The sequence below is a fragment of the Rana temporaria genome, chromosome 3 (genome assembly GCF_905171775.1).
Source record: "Rana temporaria chromosome 3, aRanTem1.1, whole genome shotgun sequence".
Classification (NCBI taxonomy): domain Eukaryota; kingdom Metazoa; phylum Chordata; class Amphibia; order Anura; family Ranidae; genus Rana; species Rana temporaria.
In genome coordinates, this window is record NC_053491.1 from 467634093 (window position 1) to 467653683 (window position 19591).

The 19591-nt window shown below is 47.8% G+C and overlaps 1 protein-coding gene across 2 annotated transcripts; it reads right to left on the reverse strand.

Annotated features, from left to right (window-relative positions):
* Window positions 1-10669: 10669 nt before the first annotated feature.
* Window positions 10670-19112, reverse strand: LOC120933602 (zona pellucida sperm-binding protein 3-like). Of its 2 annotated transcripts, none has more exons than XM_040346894.1 (8): window positions 18582-19112; window positions 17127-17239; window positions 14220-14323; window positions 13965-14142; window positions 13767-13887; window positions 13594-13685; window positions 11655-11788; window positions 10670-10909 (listed from the first exon to the last, which is right to left on the reverse strand). In XM_040346894.1, the coding sequence occupies exons 1-8, from the start codon at window positions 19080-19082 to the stop codon at window positions 10692-10694; spliced, it is 1461 nt and encodes a 486-aa protein (XP_040202828.1). In that variant the 5' UTR covers window positions 19083-19112; the 3' UTR covers window positions 10670-10691. The 2 variants fall into 2 exon arrangements, with proteins under 2 accessions (XP_040202828.1, XP_040202827.1); XM_040346893.1 differs by having other exon boundaries at window positions 10670-10921; window positions 18582-19111.
* Window positions 19113-19591: the final 479 nt, after the last annotated feature.

Genomic DNA, 19591 nt, shown 5'->3' on the forward strand with positions numbered 1-19591 from the left:
CTCAGCAGGGATGGTGGGAGCCCCTCATAATGGACTCAGCAGCTGTGCAGACCTGGGAACTCAGCACAGGAGTGGTGGGAACCCCTTGTAATGGCACAACAAGTGTCCAGACTGCTCAGACCTGAAACTCAGCAGAAGAATGGCGGGAGCCCTTCATAATGGGCACAGTGGCTGTGAATACCTGGGTACTCGGCACAGGGATGGTGGGAACCCCTTATAATGGGAACAACAGGTGTACGGACCTAGGAACTCTGTGCAGGAGTTGTCAGAGCCCTTCATAATGGGCACAACCATTGCTCAGACCTGTAACTCAGCACAGGAATGGTGGGAGCCGGTCATAACGAGCACAGCAGCAGTGAATACCTGGGAACTCAGCACATGTATGGTGGGAACCTCTTATAATGTCAACAATAGGTATGCAGACCTGATAACTCAGTGTAATGATGATGGAAGCCCCCTGATAATAGACAAAATTGGTTTTCAGAGCCAGAAACTCTTCATGGGGTGTGGAAGCACCCTAATAATGGGCACAATAGGTGTGCAGACCTGGGAATTAAGCACAGGAGCGATGGGAACCCCTTAAAATTGGCAAAACAAGTGTCCAGGCCACTCAGTCCTGGAACTCTGCACAGGAATGGTGGGAGCAGGGCCGGCCTTTGGGGTGTGCGAGCAGTGCGGCCGCACAGGGCGCCATGGGCAACAGGGGTGCCGTGCGGCCATCCAGAGGCGTACTAGGGGGGTTTGGGGACGTACCACACACTGGGGGGTGTCAGACTGGCAACAAGGGGGGGCTACTCTGAACGGGGGGATCTGCATTGAAGGGGTGGATACACTGAAGGGGGGTCTGCACTGAAGGGGGGTCTGTGTAACATGCAGGGGGTCCATAGCTGCAGGGTTCTGCGTAATATAAAGGGATCCAGTGATGCAGGGTGCTGTGTAATGTAAAGGGATCCAGAGTGCTGTGTAATGTAAAGGGGTCCAGTGATGCAGGGTGCTGTGTAATGTAAAGGGGTCCAGAGTGCTGTGTAATGTAAAGGGGTCCAGTGATGCAGGGTGCTGTGTAATGTAAAGGGTTCCATAGGTCCAGGGTGCTGTGTAATGTAAAGGGGTCCAGAGTGCTGTGTAATGTAAAGGGGCCCAGAGGTGCAGGGGTCTGTGTAATGTAAAGGGGTCCAGTGATGCAGGGTGCTGTGTAATGTAAAGGGGTCCAGTGATGCAGGGTGCTGTGTAATGTAAAGGGGTCCAGTGATGCAGGGTGCTGTGTAATGTAAAGGGGTCCTCTTTGTGTATGTTTAGGTGACCAGGGGGCGAGGGGTGAAGATGGGGGGGGTGCCACAGGATTAGCTTGCACAGGGCGCCTGAACACCTAAGGCCGACCCTGGGTGGGAGGCCTTTATAGTGAGCTCTGAATACCGGTGAACTCAGCACAGGAATGGTGTGGAACCCCTCATAATGGGCACAACAGGTGTACGGACCTGGGAACTCAGTGCAGGAATGGTCAAAGCCCCTCATAATGGGCACAACCATTGCTCAGACCTGGAACTCAGCACCGGAATGGTTGGGGCCCCTAATAATGAGCACAGCAGTTGTGACTACATGGAAACTAAGCACAAGGATGGTGGGAACCTCTTATAATATCCACAACAGGTGTGCAGACATAGGAACTCAGTGCAAAGATAATGGACACCCCTGAAAATGGACAACATAGGTCTGCAGAGCCAGAAATTCTTCATGTGGATGGCAGGAGCTCCTTAAAACGGGCACAACAGGTGTGCAGACCTGGGAATTCAGCACAGGGGAGGTGTGAACCCCTTATAATAGGGACAACAAGTGTTTAGACTGCTCAGGCCTGAAACTCATAATGGGCACAGCAGCTGTGAATACCTCGGAATTCAGCACAGGAATGGTGAGAGACCCTTATGTTGAGCAGATCTGGGAACTCAGGGAAATAATAATGGAAGCCCCCGATAATGGACAACCTAGATCTGCAGTGCTAGAAACACTTCATGTGGATGATGGGAGGCCCTCATAATGAGCACACCCTTAGGTCTGGTATGGATTTGGAGGGGAACCAATATTTTAAAAAGTGGAGTCCCCCAAAATCCATACCAAACCCTTATATGAGCATACAGCCTGGCAGGCACCCCCCTGAAACATGCCAGGCCACATGCCCTCAACATGGGGGGTCTCTGCCCCCCCCACCCCAAAGAACTTCATCCCCATGGACTGGGGGGTCTGCAGGCAGGAGTCTTGTTAGAATTTGGAAGTCCCCTTTAACAAGGGGGCCCCCAGATCCCTGCCCCCCTATATGAATGAGTACATAGTGCCTCCACCCATTCACCCCCCAAAAAAGTTTAGTGTAAGAAAAACACGAGGCAGTTTTTGACAAGTCCTTCATTAAAAATTAATAACAAAGTCTCCCACCGCTTTGGCAGCTCCGGTGTCTGACAGTTCTTATATGGTATGGGGTGTGGCCATGTGGTAATGTCATCCAGAGTCACCATCCCTTGTGACATCACAAACCCATCATGCCCCAGGCAGTGATGTCACATGGGGTGGGGTCTCCAGTTGACATCACTGCCTGGCCACGCCCAATAGCTATATAAGAACTGTCAGAAGGGCAGGAGCCTTCGTCAGGGCAGGAGTGTTTTTTTTTTTTTTTTTTATCAGGTCTGCGGACATAGTGATTGACGTCGGATCTACCACGGGGGACATTACATGTTTAATAAAGGAGTTTTCAGAAACCTGTCTTTACCTGATTCAGGGGACTTGATTACAGCCAGGACCGGCACAAATATTAGTAGAGTGCATTACACACAGGGCGTATGCTCTCACTGAATGGCAAGCTCCCTTTTCTGGCTGAAACATACCTGATGCACTCTTACATTGGGGCTACCTGTGCACTGTTCCTATGTCTCCCCCGGTGGCTTTGGGCTGGGTGTTCTACGTTTCTGAACTGCAATCTGATAATAGGATTTCCTGAGGAAGCTGCAAAGTGAAACTTGTAGTGATCCCTCGGTAATGTGATTTCCTTGATGTTTGCCCCGATATGTAGGACCTTCTCTATAGACAAACCACAGAGTCCATCATATCTATGGGTATATCCGCAGGTTCTCTTGTGCCCCCTTAGGACACATTTATTTGGGACAATACCATGTATATACATTGCATACTTGCCAACTGTCCCGTTTTTAAAGGGACAGTCCCGTTATTTGGGACCTAGTCCCAGCTAATTTAGCCTGCCGGGACTTGTCCCGGCTATTGGGGAAGGCAGGTGCGGCTTCTGGGTCTCAGCAGGGACCTGAACCTGCGCTGTGTGTGCTTGGGATGCAAAGCTCCTTTCTGTCTCCCCCTCCCCTCCTTCCAGTCTCGTGCTGTGCGGATCCTTGTTATCTCTGACTCAGCCTCCCCCTCCAATCAGCAGCGCGGTGTGCTGTGAGACCTGGGAGGCGGAGCTCACTGTAGCTCCTGTCGGCTGGCCAGAGGAAGGGAGGAGGTGAGTGAGCTGAACTTTTCTGGGAGAAGTTTCCTAGGGTGGATAGTAGTAGTACAAACTTTCAAGGAGATTTTTTCTTAGGAGAAGGATCAAAGGAGATAGTGAGGGGGAGGGGGCTGAGGTCTGCAGCCCAAACACATTTTGAAAGATCACTTCTAAGCAGGAACACTCTGTGCAAACATCATCCAATCCAATTGCTCAGACTAGATAATGTGGGGTCATTTATAGCCATTCATGTAACCTGTGTGTGTATGTGGTGAGTTCACACTTCTGATTGTACATGTATACAGAGTCTGTGCAATCAGAGGTGTGAACTCACCACATACACACAGGTTACATGAATGGCTATAAATGACCCCACATTATCTAGTCTGAGCAATTGGATTGGATGCAGAGTGCTATAAACTGGATTACATAGATCTGTACTTACATCTAGTACTGTTGTATGATTCATTGTTTTAAATGTTTTTAGTGGATGAGTTTTTTTTTATTATATACATCGCTATCTGACCACTTCTCAGTCCCCCTCTCCTGTACATACTGCCCCAGCTTGCATCACCCCCAGATCACATCATACAGACATCACTCCGAGCGAAATACCCCCCCCCCCCCCCGCTGAGGTCACTTACCTTCCCTTATCTTCCCAACATCACTTCCTGATTACCCCATAGACACCACAAGAAATCCCTCCCCATTATGCCACCGCCATACCCTCCAAACTCCTCTCCCGTACTAACTGTGCCCATCATACCCTCTGCACTCCTCCTCTCCTGTACATACTGCCCCAGCATACCCTCTGCACTCCTCCTCCTCTCCTGTACATACTGCCCCAGCATACCCTCTGCACTCCTCCTCCTCTCCTGTACATACTGCCCCAGCATACCCTCTGCACTCCTCCTCTCCTGTACATACTGCCCCAGCATACCCTCTGCACTCCTCCTCTCCTGTACATACTGCCCCAGCATACCCTCTGCACTCCTCCTCTCCTGTACATACTGCCCCAGCATACCCTCTGCACTCCTCCTCTCCTGTACATACTGCCCCAGCATACCCTCTGCACTCCTCCTCCTCTCCTGTACACACTGCCCCATCATACCCTCTGCACTCCTCCTCTCCTGTACATACTGCCCCCATCATACCCTCTGCACTCCTCCTCCTCTCCTGTACACACTGCCCCCATCATACCCTCTGCACTCCTCCTCTCCTGTACATACTGCCCCATCATACCCTCTGCACTCCTCCTCTCCTGTACACACTGCCCCCATCATACCCTCTGCACTCCTCCTCTCCTGTACACACTCCCCCCATCATACCCTCTGCACTCCTCCTCCTCTCCTGTACACACTGCCCCCATCATACCCTCTGCACTCCTCCTCCTCTCCTGTACACACTGCCCCCATCATACCCTCTGCACTCCTCCGCCTCTCCTGTACACACTGCCCCCATCATACCCTCTGCACTCCTCCTCCTCTCCTGTACACACTGCCCCCATCATACCCTCTGCACTCCTCCTCCTCTCCTGTACACACTGCCCCCATTATACCCTCTGCACTCCTCCTCTTCTGTACACACTGCCCCCATCATACCCTCTGCACTCCTCCGCCTCTCCTGTACACACTGCCCCATCATACCCTCTGCACTCCTCCTCCTCTCCTGTACACACTGCCCCCATCATACCCTCTGCACTCCTCCTCCTCTCCTGTACACACTGCCCCCATCATACCCTCTGCACTCCTCCTCCTCTCCTGTACACACTGCCCCCATCATACCCTCTGCACTCCTCCTCCTCTCCTGTACACACTGCCCCCATCATACCCTCTGCACTCCTCCTCCTCTCCTGTACACACTGCCCCCATTATACCCTCTGCACTCCTCCTCCTCTCCTGTACACACTGCCCCCATCATACCCTCTGCACTCCTCCGCCTCTCCTGTACACACTGCCCCATCATACCCTCTGCACTCCTCCTCCTCTCCTGTACACACTGCCCCCATCATACCCTCTGCACTCCTCCTCCTCTCCTGTACACACTGCCCCCATCATACCCTCTGCACTCCTCCTCCTCTCCTGTACACACTGCCCCCATCATACCCTCTGCACTCCTCCTCCTCTCCTGTACACACTGCCCCCATCATACCCTCTGCACTCCTCCTCCTCTCCTGTACACACTGCCCCCATCATACCCTCTGCACTCCTCCTCCTCTCCTGTACACACTGCCCCCATCATACCCTCTGCACTCCTCCTCCTCTCCTGTACACACTCCCCCCATCATACCCTCTGCACTCCTCCTCTTCTGTACACACTGCCCCCATCATACCCTCTGCACTCCTCCTCCTCTCCTGTACACACTCCCCCCATCATACCCTCTGCACTCCTCCTCCTCTCCTGTACACACTCCCCCCATCATACCCTCTGCACTCCTCCTCCTCTCCTGTACACACTCCCCCCATCATACCCTCTGCACTCCTCCTCTTCTGTACATACTGCGGAGTGGGTGGAGCTTCGGGGAAGTGAGTGTGGTAATTAATTAATAGCTGTGCTGCAAAGTGTCCCTGGAATTTTTTTTCAAATGTTGGCAACTATGACATTGGAATGCTTGTTTTCTATGTCTGTTCTTACATAATGGTTTTAACATGATTATATAATAAATGAGATTTTTATTCTATCGAGTGCTCTCTTTTTCATTTGGGTCTCCCGTTTTTCTTATACTTTTCTTGGGTGTATGGGTAGGTGTACTATGTACCCTATACTCATTCACATGGGTGGGCCCCCCCTTTCCTGGCCTGCCAGGCTGCATACTAGGATATATTTTACATTGCCTTTAAACATGTTGCGTGTCACAAGTTGGATCAGTTAAAATGGTGATCCAACTTCCATTAAATGCAATGGGCTGAAATTGGACCCAAGTCAAACCGAAGTAGTCAAGGAACCTTTTCAAAAGTCAGACCAGTTAAGACGGCTCTCAAAATGAAACATTGATTTTATATGTCATGCGCTCTCACAGTCGGAGCACATTAAGCAGTGTGAACCGGGTCTTACTCAAATCCGTACCAATACATTGGGAGAAATTTACCAAAACTGGTGCAACTGTGCATAACCAGCTACTAACCTAAACATGTTCAATTGAGTCTTTGACAACCTGTAAGCTGGTTGGTTACTATACACAGCTGCACCTGATAGCGTGCACTAGTTTTAGTAAACCTCCATTCAGTTCATTTACCACTAAAAAGGCCTTGTGTCCATTTCCTGGCACCAATTCACAGCCAAGTTAAGGAACTGTACACTGGGTACAGACGGCTCACCACCCTGCTGCCCCTCCATCATATATTTGTCCAGATTCTCTTAATACCTAGTTTTCAGAGTAGTACTGACAGCAGTAGTAGCTGTAGGTCTCAGGTGTGGCAACTGCATTTCTCTAGGGGATAATTTACGCCTGGCTAGGCAACACCCAAGCTGAAATGGGGTTCCAGTATAAATGGTGTGTCCCTATTTGTCTGAAACCTCTTCCTGATGCCAAGCACTGACCTGTCCCTACTTTATCCGTAAGGAAAATGTGCACCAAACCCAGGGTCTTGATAAACTGCCTGACCCGAAATCACCTCAAAGACACAAACATCTAATCTGATGTCTGACCGAGGAGATTAGAGGAATGAGGTTCCCTTCGACTTCACCTGCATTGCTGCTACAGATGAACGCAACCAGTAGTGTACAATTGACAGCATCTGCCTACAGACTTAAGGTATCCTATGATTGTCAATGTGGATCCTCTCATTACTCGCCTAGCAACTCACCTGCCATGCGTTGTGGATTGTCACTTGCCATGACGTCACCTTGCGTATTGTCAACATTGAAAATTGTCACTTTCCACACGTTGCAGATTGTCACTTGCCAACTGCTGTGTCCCAGAGTAAAGTGCAGGCAGCAGAGAGATGATGTAACTGCTCTGCTGCACAGTGAGGGCGTAACTGCAGTGATGCAGGGCGGGTGGTGAGAGATGTTGTCTCTCTGCTCCCCCACCCATTTTCCCACTGACTGACCAGCGAGCCCACTCACGTGCCTACTGCTCTCCCCTGGGCAGCGAGTGTTCTGCCCGCGCTTGTCACGCTCACAGTGGGATATGTAACAGAGTGGGCTGGCTGACGGCCGTTCTGCCACTGTTCTTGGGCATCAAGAGCAGTGGCTCCCCCTGAAAGTGCCGCTCGGGACCCATGGTAGGGTTGGCCCTGCCAATATGGAATAAGGTTAGTTATGGGGAATTAATAAAATTGTAAGGCTCCGATTTGGTTTAGACTAAAAGGTCTAAGGTATATAGCACAATCAATTTAGAAAGCCCTTTGTACAAGTATTGAATATGGGATCCCATACCAAAGATTCTTTAAAAATTTAAGGTCTCAGACATGCCATACAGGCGCAGGCCCATTACCATGAACTTAATAAATCTATAAATATCACTAGGGATGGAACGAACACTCCCCGATTCCAGTTGCACCAGAACACCGCAAACTGGCAAAAAGTTTTAGTGAACATGCAAACTCTATTTTGGGGGACCAGAGTACATGCATAAAAAAAGTTTGACTTTTTTTCCCCCCCTTCGGGAGCAGCGATTTTAAAAATACTTAACGTGAAACAAGAATAAAAATATTCTTTTAAATATTGTGTCGGGAGGGGGGTCCCCTTAGTCTGGCTGTAAATTGGCGCATCTTTCTCACGTTTTACTGTCCTGCCGCAAAATGTTACTTCCACGGGAAAAAAAAAAAGTTTTCAACTTCCTCGCAGCTGTGATGTATTGCAGACTCCCAGCAATGTAGATGTAAAAATCAAGGCAAAAAAAAAAAAACTACATAGGATGACCCTGCATCACCCACCCCAAAGCACCTTGGAGGACAAGATTCTCTTCCCAAGAACCGTAGCCATTGGTTGTCAGGGGTCTGTGGGTGAAGGGGGGGCTTATAGGAATCTGAAAGCCCCCCCTCAATATGTGAATTGGTATTATGCAGATTATACCAATTTAAAAAACCTTCATGGGAGGTCCCCCACAAACTGCAGTCTTTTAGCTTTTACACAGGCAAAGGGGGGCCACCCACTAATGCAACTGGATGATCCCACCCTCTGTCACATGACATCAGTAGGGGCAGTGTCACTAATGTCACCAAGTAGCCCCACCCTTGCCTCTAATCAGCCATCAAAACCAAGCAACAGCAGTCACCAGGAGATATATGTTTTATTTATGATCAGTTTGATTCACTGACAAACACTTTGCTATATAGCCATTTAATATTGCGCTAGTCACTTCATCTTTCACTACTTTATTGTATTTATCACTTTTATACACTATTAGACTGAGCAGCATTATTACATTTCACATTATCATTTCTTTCATCTCAAAGTTGTTTTTGGTAGGCGCGAGAGCACCATCACATTTCTTTAGTCACCAGGAGACCTCCCATCAAGGATGAGCTTTAATTTTACAGGTCTAGCAGGCAGCGTGATTGAAGACTGATGGCATCACAGGACACTTTAATAAAGGAATTGTCAAAAACCTGTGTGTTGTGGTTTTTCCCTTTGTACCCACACACAAAAAAGCCAATGTACTGATACCCATTCAAATGGGGGGGAGGCTGAGGGTCCCCTTGTGAAACAGGGGATTCCAAGACACCCGCAGACCTGACAACCACCAGCCAGGGTTGTTGGAAAAGGCTCTTGTCCCCATCAACATGGAACAAGCCCAAAAGCACCCTCCCTATGTTGAGGGCAAGCAGCCTGGTATTGTTCAGGAACCACCCCCCCCCCCCCACATTTCCTGGCCTGCCAGACCACTTGCTCAGATAAGTGTCTGGTATCGATTTGTGTGGAGATCCCTTAAAGGATATGCCAGACCCAAAGGGCCTGGTATGGATTGGGGGGACCCCATGCTGTTTAATTCTGTCATAGTGTTCACCTTAACCACTTTAATACACATATACACACACACCCACCCCCCCCCCCCCCCCATTTACTATATATGGCCACCATGTAAGCAGCAGCCTTAGTTGGCCAATCAGCAGCCAAACGCACTGTGAATTAACAGTGCATTATGGGGGAATGCTGTGGCTGGCAAACTCGCTGTGAGCGCCCATATGTTTGTTCATATCATTTCACAATATGGTATACTTTATAATAAGTTCGAAGAAAGTGATAGACTTGCCCTCAAGGACACATTGGTACGAGACTTGGGGGGGGGGGGGGGCTATATCAGATGACCAATGGGCAGCGGTACCATCAGCTGTCCCTATGGTCTTTTTATCCTCTATGCAAGATCTAACATAGGTCATACACCCGAGAAGCCATTTAACCTCTTGACCACTGGGCACTTAAACCCCCTTCCTGACCAGACCAATTTTCAGTGCTCTCACAATTTGAATGACAATAACTCAGTCATACAACATTGTGCCCATCTGAAATTGTCCTTTTTTCCCCCCCACAAATAAAGCTTTCTTTTGGTGGTATTTGATCACCTCTGGGTTTTTTATTTGTTGCGCTATAAAAGAAAAACACTGAAAATTCTGTAAAAATAAATTCTCGTTTGTCATATTAGCAGGTATTGGGGTATTGCATAGTATTGCACAGGGAGGGATGGATGGCTGGATCTGTGACTGCATTTGTCACAGATCCAGCCCACAGCAGCTGCTGCTGCTTCCGCTCTCCCTCTCCTCTCACACTGTACCGATCGGTACAGAGAGGAGAGGGAGGAACCAGCGTCATGACATGACGCCGGTTTGTTTACAAGTGATCGCTCCGTCATTTGAGTCTTCTAGACACGGCGCTCACAGATGATTCCGGGAGCGCACGAGTGAAGGATTCTGGGAGGACGTCCCAGGGACGTCCTCCCAGAATAACTCCACCGCGCTGTAGACATCTTTTGTCTATGGCGCGGTGGGGAAGTGGTTAAACAGAATCTTAGAGACGCAACCCTATTCCCTACATGTAATGAGCGCCCGGCTATTTTAGTACACATTATGGAGATGCCCCAAACTCCATTGATATTGTCAGGGGGTTTGTCTACTATTAACAACATCTTTGGGCCAAAGATGCTGATTGAGCCAGGTATATGCCTTTTGAGCATGTTAGACAAAGCTAGGGACCCAGAAAAATACCTTTATACCATAGTAAGAAGTCCATAGCATTACAATTAAATCAATAGGATGATTAAATTAGTTTATTTTTTCACAGACAGCAGATACTGTGGCTTTTTTAGAGATTTCCCAATGAACACTGCACACACCATGACAACAAGAAGACTAAGACATCCGACAGCCACCAACACCCAGAGCTCCGCAGGGGCAGACTCTTCCCTCGTCACTGCAGCCGCAACATCCCTTTGTGAAGGTCCAATCACAAGCAGAGGTCCCAGAGTGGTCACAGTTTGTCCCTCTTCTGTGTGGGGTTCTAACAGGAGAAAAGTGAGAGGTCAATACACATTTCTGTACAATTCCATGCAGTTTAAGAGCTTGCAGTCAATCTAGCTTTTACACAAGTGTCCAGAAGTTAGTACCCATTTTAGACCTTCACATCCTAAAGTTGTTCCTTCAGTCAATATTGGACAGAATTGGGATAAAACTAATGGTTAACTATCTAGGTTGTGGTATGGAGTGTTGGGGGGGGGGGGGTTTCCCCTATTCTAGTTAGAGTAGGTAATAGTTACTCCTCCCCCCTCTATGGCAAATTTGCGGTCTACCCCCCCAGATTGAGGTGGGGCTTCAGTTGCATATGGTATTTAATGTGGCGAGTCAGTACACCACCCGTGCCCCAGGACCTCAGTTTAAGGCAAAACACGTCGGCAGGAGGGACATGCCGACCTCACTGTGCTGCTAGAATCCAAGAAGGATGGGTGTTTACACTATAGCCGGCCTTTTTACACTGAATGCATTAAATGTCAAATTTAATCACACTACGGTGAGTCTATGCTTTCTGGGTAAACTTTGAGCCCCCCTCCTTTCTGGGTAAACTTTGAAGCCCCCCCCCCCCCCATTCATGCTCATTATAGACTTTATCATTTAGGTAAATAGAGCCGCTCTTTACAGCACAACTTGAGTCATGTCAAAAGTTACTCCAATACCTGTTAATGTAGATCACCTACATTCATAACATTGTATCTAGCAGCTGACAGTTAATAACTCACCATCCAAGACGTCCCTCTTGCCTCTTGGTCTTCCAAATCTGCCCCTTCCTCCGGAAACCAGAGCAGTAGGGTTGCTGCAGGTGCCTGTACCACAACACTGGCAGATACTGCTGGGGCCCTCAACTGCAGACCAACTAGAGAAGACAATTGTTAGACAAGTCTACATTTAGAAGCAAGACTTGAAGTTCTGGTGAACTAATGAGTAGTATTTAACTTTTACTATTACCAGATGCAATAGTGCACTTGAGTAACAGCAACAAGTGCTAAAGATATGCCTTTATGAAAAAGGCATTATAAACCTTACCTTCACGAGTGCATAGATCATGTAGTTTCATGGCGTCATGTGTTGGCAATAAAGTATTTTTCCAATTCCTTGTAACTTGCACTCAAGACATGGCACTATACAGGTTAATGCTTTATATATCCCACAATCCCTGGATCTGAATTCTGTAGTGGAACTAGCAAATGGGATCTGAAATCAGCACAGCTAGAACAATGAAGTTGATCAAATTGAAGCCCCATTAGGCATGCATGCTCTACTTCCCTGAAGATTGGCCATCAAGCAGTGCTCATAAGATCTCCAAGGTTTTGATCAAGTTGTATCGGTGGATGGACTAGGAGCAGCATACACATCACAGCAGATCGGCCAATACCTACACTTCCACTGAAGTGACAGGTGCATAAACTTCTGGGTTGAAGGAGGCAGGCATCAGCTATTTGACACCATTGTAGATTCCTTTTACCACCAGAGTGAAGGAACTGAATGTATTTTTTTTTAGTCTTTAACCCAAGCTTAGTGTATGTTTTTTATACTAATGGGAAGCATGCAAAATTTGTTTTACTGTAGTCCAAGGCTTAAAAGGGGGTTGTAAACCCTCATGTTTTCTCACCTTAATCCATTCTATGCCTTAAAGGTAAAAAAAAAAAAAAAAAAAAAAAAAAAAGCCTGGCAGTGACTGGCCCCCCAGTTTTACTTACTTGAGCCCCTTCATTCAGTCAGACACGCTCTCCACAGGGTACTGGCTCTTGATTGGATAGAGTGATAGCAAGCAGCGCAGCCATTGGCGTCTGCTGCTGTCAAAGCCAATGATGCGGGGGGCAGGGTCAAGTGCTAGACTTGGAATGCACCTGAAAGGTAAACCCCTTGGGAGAGCGCTTCTGCTTGGGGGGGTGCAAGAGGCAGTCAGGGGCCACTCTGTGCTAAACGAGCTGCACAGTGGAGGCAAGTATGATATGTTTAAAATAAACAAATAAAAACCTTTTCAATCACTTTAAAGATTGAATTCTCACTGAGAAATCTACTAGACAAAACCTCACAACATAGACCAAAAAAAAACAAAAACACACTATTGGTCAAAGTTTGGAGACTAGCACTCCGTGTCAAGACTTCTATTGCCATCTGTATCCCTGCTGTAGATTCCTTTCCACCCATGACATTGTTGGTTGGGTAACCCTGTTGAGGACAGGCTGAAACCTGCCTCTGCCCTGCCAAAGGTAGGACTGCAAAGGAGATGAAGTGTAAAAGGGGCACCAATATGAAGCAAACAGCACTGACAGAGTCTGAATATCCATCACCAACTGCCCCTACTCCTGGGAGCACAAAAACCCCAACTGCAGCTGTAAAGCCATCCAGTGTGCATGAGGGGCAGCGCCAATCTTGATGGGAAGGGCAAACACCAAGGAGTCTATTCCAAAAGCAAATGCATAGTACAATATGGATAATGCTGGCAGCAGGTATGACCATTAGCCCATGGATGATTTTTCTCCATATCATGTACAATGATCGCTGGCCAATTTCCAATTACAATTGGCTGTTTATACCATTTCAGAAAGCCACCATGTTATTGGTTCACAGAGTCATTGTTCTAGACACAGTACCACAGAAATGTGTGCAATAATCCATGGAACCACAAGCAAAAATTTGAAGTTACCATCTCACCTTTGTGTGGCTTTGCTATAGGAACAGGCCTTGGTCATGGCATCAGGGACCTGGGTGGTTGCAGCGGCTCTCAGGTAACAGGTTATGTAGATCTGGATTGGGAAGCATTTAAAATTAAGTTATCAATTCTTACAAGTCACCCATCTGTATCAGTCAATGCAAACTGTCCTCACCAGAGAGGCATCATTTCCTAGAAATCGGAAAGCATCCACTGTGAACTGGAGCTTGTCTGGCTCAACCCTCGGGGTGATGAAGGCTGAAGAGGCGTCATCTTGCATTCCATCAACTAGACAGCTGTAGAAAATGGTCAGTTAAGAGTGGGGTCATTATGGCGACAAGACAACCCCCCCATAAAAAAAAAAAAACCATACCCATTTTCTTCAATGAGGCCATAACTAGGAGAAGAGGTGGGATCAGGAGATATGGTGGTCACACATCGGTCAACATACAGGATCAGTCCAACGTGGTTCTGAGTGTCCACAGAGGCTTCTATGTAGAGGATATCTCCAAGCTGATAGATGGGAGAACTTCTAGGGCCACTCCAGTCCTCTATAGACAAAACAGGAGATTACATTGTAAAGTTCAAACAACCACCCCCTCCCAAATATTTTCTTTGCTTAACTCACCAGTCATTAGCCTCAAGGAGAAAGACAGCCTCTCTTCTATGGACACTGTGGTGCTGAATGGAACCCATGTTGGCTCAATGGCTTTGCTGCTCACATTGGCATGCCTATACAGAGAACAGGAGTGTCAGTAATGAACCAGAGGTGACATGTTAATTTCAGAGATCCATATTAACCAATTAATCCTCAGTGCCACCTAATCAGTTCAGCTCATCAGGAGAATGAGAATATTTTACTAAACAGAAAAGAAAAAAAAAAAAAAAAACCCCCACACACCAATAAAAAAAAATAAAGAGCCATTTGTGTGAAGAAAATGATAATTTAGGCACAGTGTTGACCACGCAATTGTCATGCAAAGTGCGACAGCAGCGCTGAAAGCTGAAAAATGGCCTGGGCAGGAAAGGGGTGCAAGTGCCCTGTAGGCAAGTGGTTAATGGTGTCACTTTTAAAGGGACATATTAGAACAGCATCATGGTAGCTGCCATTGCCAACTTGTTGGTTGCAGATTACAGGTTGTCATCTTGGCAACTATCTAGCAAGTTACTGACATAACTAGTGTGGCGCTCACCCCCGAAGGAGACGCTTGTTATAATCGGGTGGCATGTTACCTCTGATTCCGCCGTCTAGGGTAGTTGAGAGCCAAGCAATGGAATGTCCACACAGCAGGTGTCTTTTCTTGTGCTTTTATTTACCCAATAGGGTAAAAAAAACAGTAAAACTTGAGGTAGAGTAAAGATGTATGAGGAGAAGAAATAGCAGATTCAGGTGTAAGTGCAGAAACAGTCCTGCTTCCAACAACACTTGACTTTCGTCGCCACTCCAGCCGGAGGGGGTATAGTGTACCTCAGGGGTGCCCAACCTTTTGAAGAGCGAGGGCCACTTAAGCAACTTGGTAACCAGTCGCGGGCCACAATGAGCCGAGCGGGCGGATGACAGGTCACGGCTACTCTATAGGCCCTCTGATCCACCCAGATGGAAGGGCACGAATTCCCTTCTGTTTGGATTGGGGTAGGTGGCGTAAACGGGCATCTGTCGCTCTATAGAGGTGAATTGAGGGTACCAATTGGGTTGGGTTGATCGTGTGAAAAGGGCATAAGACTGCTTTCACACTGATGTGCTGCGGTTTACCCACACCGCGGGTGAAGCGTAGTTCACCTGTGTCTATCCTACGGGTTAGCTGAACTTTGCCATAGACTTTGCTTGTGGCAAAAGTCGGCGCTGTAGAGGACACATCAGCTTATGGGGCTCTGCTCCGCACTGCATTCTTCCTCTACCACCAGCTTCATTCACAACACTGTTGCTGCGGTATGGCGGGTCGGCAACCTGCGATCTGGGCTTGCCAACCCACCAGTCCAAAGCAGGAGGTCGCGGGCCACATCAGAGGGCTCCGCGGGCCACCCCTGGTGTACCTGGACAGGCCTCTCACACCGACCTGGCAGCCAGAGCATCACTCGGAACCTTGAAGGGGAAAAGATCTCTGCCACAGACCCTCCCTAGAACTTAGATCATGGAGACAATCCTCCTTGGTAGAATTTGTGTTTGAATCTCCTTCAGGTAGTGTTTTCAATCAGGTTACCGACTGACAGGTTGCTGACATCCAACCTTTTCAGTGTCCGGTTACCTTGATCCCCGATGAATTGTCCAGGCCCCATTGGATCGCCGGCCTCTCTTGGCTCTCCTCAGGCGGACTCCCCACCGAACAGCTATCTTGCTTGGGATCTTCTTAGAATTAAGGCCCCAGTCGATCACTGGGGCCCCACCACAGTTTTAAATGCTCCAGGCCAACATTGTGCCGAAACCAGAAACACCACGTGGCACGCGCACCCCGGTAGGTCATCTCGCCGGGGGCCGTGATGTGTGGTCACCCTAAAGATGGGTGGCACCATAGGAAAAGAACCCTGCCCCAATGGAGTCTGCTCCATAAGAACCCTCTCCCAGCATGCCCCGCAAGAAAACAACCCTCCTGATTGGCTGCTGGCAAGAGGCACTCCAGCCTGAACTCCACTCGTCGCCCCAGGGTGGTATATCACCCCAGCAACAACAGAATTAACCCACAGCGCAGCCCAGCTGAAACAGAGACCCTTAATAAAATTGAGATCAGAATTTTGTCAGCACCGGTACTTAGAAGTACCCCGGCGCTACACAAGTATGAAGGATGGCAGTTCAAACTGGCCCCTTCCTTTTGCTGGAAAACTCACAAGAGTGTGATGCCAGATTCAGTACAACATCCCTGAAAGCTTGCACTTCTAAAATTCAAGTGAGCAAAAGCATATCCATCCTCAGATTAGACTTCATATTACCTCAACATCTAGTGCAGTTTGCTATGGTCCCTCTTACACCAAGAAAAGTGGAGAGAATCCATATGGACAACTGAGCACTGCCATCTTTACCATGATAGTCGCTAAAGCCATGAGGTCACCTAATGGTATCCTATTGTCAATACTCATCCACCCACTACCACACTTTTGCCTAACAGAGGCCATTGTTGATCACTGCAGAAGAGATGCCAAGTTGAAGGTATAGGCTACAAACTTCCTACATCAGTACAGACCAAGATGGAGCTCAGTTGTACCTAAAAGCAAAGACTTATGGACCCATTTAGATTTTAGTATCAAAATGGTTTGCCAATAGAAAATAAGAAAATGGCTGCACCTCACGTGGGCTCCAAGTAAAGTTTATTGGAATATGAAAAATATCCTACCTTGACCACTGCTGGTGTCATTTTGAAGAGTTTAACCAGATGGGTTGCCAATACAACCAGACAAAAAATCATTTAAGCCAAACCTCTGGGTTGTGGTGCATGGCCTGCAGTAGTTTGGTAGGGGGGGGGGGCATTGATCCCACTACTTAACATATTTACCAGGAAAGATGCATTGTTAGGACCTGCATTGTATCCTAGTGTAGACTCACCGGTAGTAGTAGCACATTATGGGGACCACGGCTGGGTTGGTTCTGATGATTGGAATGGAGGAGGTTGGGCTGTAGGTCAAGTTGGTTGCATAGATCACCCAGTCTTGCATCATCTGTAGATAAGATCAGAACATTTTAGACACTGCGGTGCTACTCGTGAGTTAAGACAATCAATTGTGAGAAAATTAAGACAATGGATGTGTCCCATAGCCAAGACCAATCACCCAACCATCATGCTTATGAGGATTAACCTATTTGAGAATACGCCAACTCCCCAGCACAGAGAGGGCAACGAGGTGTATTTACTCTGCTGGCCCAGCTCCTACACCCCTCCCTACATCGCCACTTTTTATACAGCTACTAGGTAAAAGGTTGATACAAAGTAATGGCTCCTAGTCTGCTGTCATCACATCCAAGATGGCAGCAGTAATTAATGAGGAGTCTAAACAAGTAGGTTATCGAATGGAAGGCATTTTAGGCTTAATGTTCACGGGACATTTTACAACCTCCACTGAATGATTTAACTTGACAGATAGTAAAATTACATTTAAAAATGTTTATGTTGCCGCTTTTGGAAAGGGGGGGGGGGCTGTAAACACCCAACTGCTCCTAAACGTCAGTCTACCAGCAGTGTACATGAAACCTTAAAGCGGAGGTTCACCCAAAAACACAACTTTGTACCATCCAAACTAGCATACTATCAGCTACAGTATGCCTTTTTTTTTGCGCTGTACTTACGGTTTAATCCGTAACTTTCGTTTTAGACACCCGCGGGGAGTAGGCGTTCCTATGAAGAGTGGAACATGATTGACGGCCGGCTATGGCTCGTCACACGTTCCGAAAATAGCCGGAGTAGGACTCTGCTCTTCACGGCGCCTGCGCACAGACTAGGAGCTGACTGCGCAGGCGCCATATATGTCCGCGTCCTATTTCAGCTTATAGCTGGGCGTCAATCATGTACCCCTCTTTTTAGAAATGCCCATTTCCCGGCGGGAGTCTGAAACGAAAGTTAAGGATTAAACCGTAAGTACAGCACAAAAAAAAAAAAAGGCATACTGTAGCTGACGCTAGTATGCTCGTTTGTATGGTAGATAAAGAATTTTTTAGGGTGAACCCCCGCTTTAAAAAGACCAGGCCATTTCAACAATCTGCCAGTAAAGGTTACTGCCAGTATAAAAAGTTACTGGTCCACACTTAAGAACCCTGCAACAAAGTTAAATTCAGCAAGAGAGCATTGGGTGCTCCCATTGTGAACAAGGTCAGCAGCAGCACACAGGTCCCCCCCCCACAGAAGTAAAACAGTCTTGGGGCAAATGTCCTGCTAATTTGTAGAGCCATGGAATATAAGCTACACAGTCCTAAAATGGCACTGCAAAGTGCAATAACCCATAGCAACCAGGGTTTCATTTACTGAAACCAATGAGGTTGGAAAAAAATAAAAGTGTGGAGGATTACCTGCACAGTGTTGCCACAGTCCTGGAGACTAATCTGGAAGATAACTTCATCAGCACTTTGGGTGTTCGGCTTGCAGCCTTGGGGTCCCAGGCTCAGATCAGAAGATTTCACCAGCTTTCCATTCCCATAAAAATCCATCACGACACTGACCACCATGCGGTCCTCTTCACACTGGACACTGATGGGGGAACTAGATGAAATTACAGTCGGGGGCTGCTGGCGGAGCATCCCACCAGCACGTCCACCTGTTGAACCCCTCTGAGCCCCACCTCTAGAAGCCCCAAACCCATATACTGCATTAGCTCCAGAGTAAGTCCCTCCAGAACCCCCTCTAGAAGACCCCTGGCTCTGGCCAGGTACAACCCGCTGGTTATTCCTCCACCAGTCTGATTGGCGCCTATGTCTCACCAAGGCTCCATCACCACTACATCCAAACCCTGGTCCATAAACCAGGGCCAAAAGCAACAACCAACTACAGCAGCTCCTCACTCCTAAACCCATCCTGCCTGCAAGACCAACAGCACAAGGAGGAAGGAAGAAAGAGCTTCCCTTTATACCCCTCCCACCAGTCACTAATACCCCCAGCTGGGGCAATTCATCACCACACCCAAATGGCTGCCTCAGAAAAACATGATTGATCTCTTGATGCTGAGACAGTTAACCACTTGCTGACAGCCACCTTATTTGAGTGGAGCTACACAGGAGAATTTCAGTAGCTTAGTCCCGCTACTATATTTGTTATGGATCAATCACTAGGAGTAGCAAGTGATCAAAAAACTGATGATACAAATGTCTCTCCATGGAGTACACTATACAACCAACATGCATTAGCATAATCTCACATGACTGATCAATGTTTCAATCATGTGCAATTGAAAGCTACAAGATGCTACTGATTACTACCAGTGTAGCTTATACCATAGGGGGCCATATATTTCAAGGCCCAATTTTATATTTGGGGGCGTGTTTAATGCACATGTGCCAAAGTTCCTTCTGTTAGGCTGCCCATT

Bases quoted from the DNA above. Each gene is read 5' to 3' on its own strand.
- LOC120933602 (XM_040346893.1), bottom strand. From the start codon at position 19,082: ATGGGTTTAGGAGTGAGGAGCTGCTGTAGTTGGTTGTTGCTTTTGGCC. The intron at 13,686-13,766 runs GTGAGGACAGTT...TTCCCAATCCAG, and splicing joins TAGGAAATGATGCCTCTCTG to ATCTACATAACCTGTTACCT. The intron at 10,922-11,654 runs GTGAGTTATTAA...TTCTCCTGTTAG, and splicing joins CAAGAGGGACGTCTTGGATG to AACCCCACACAGAAGAGGGA.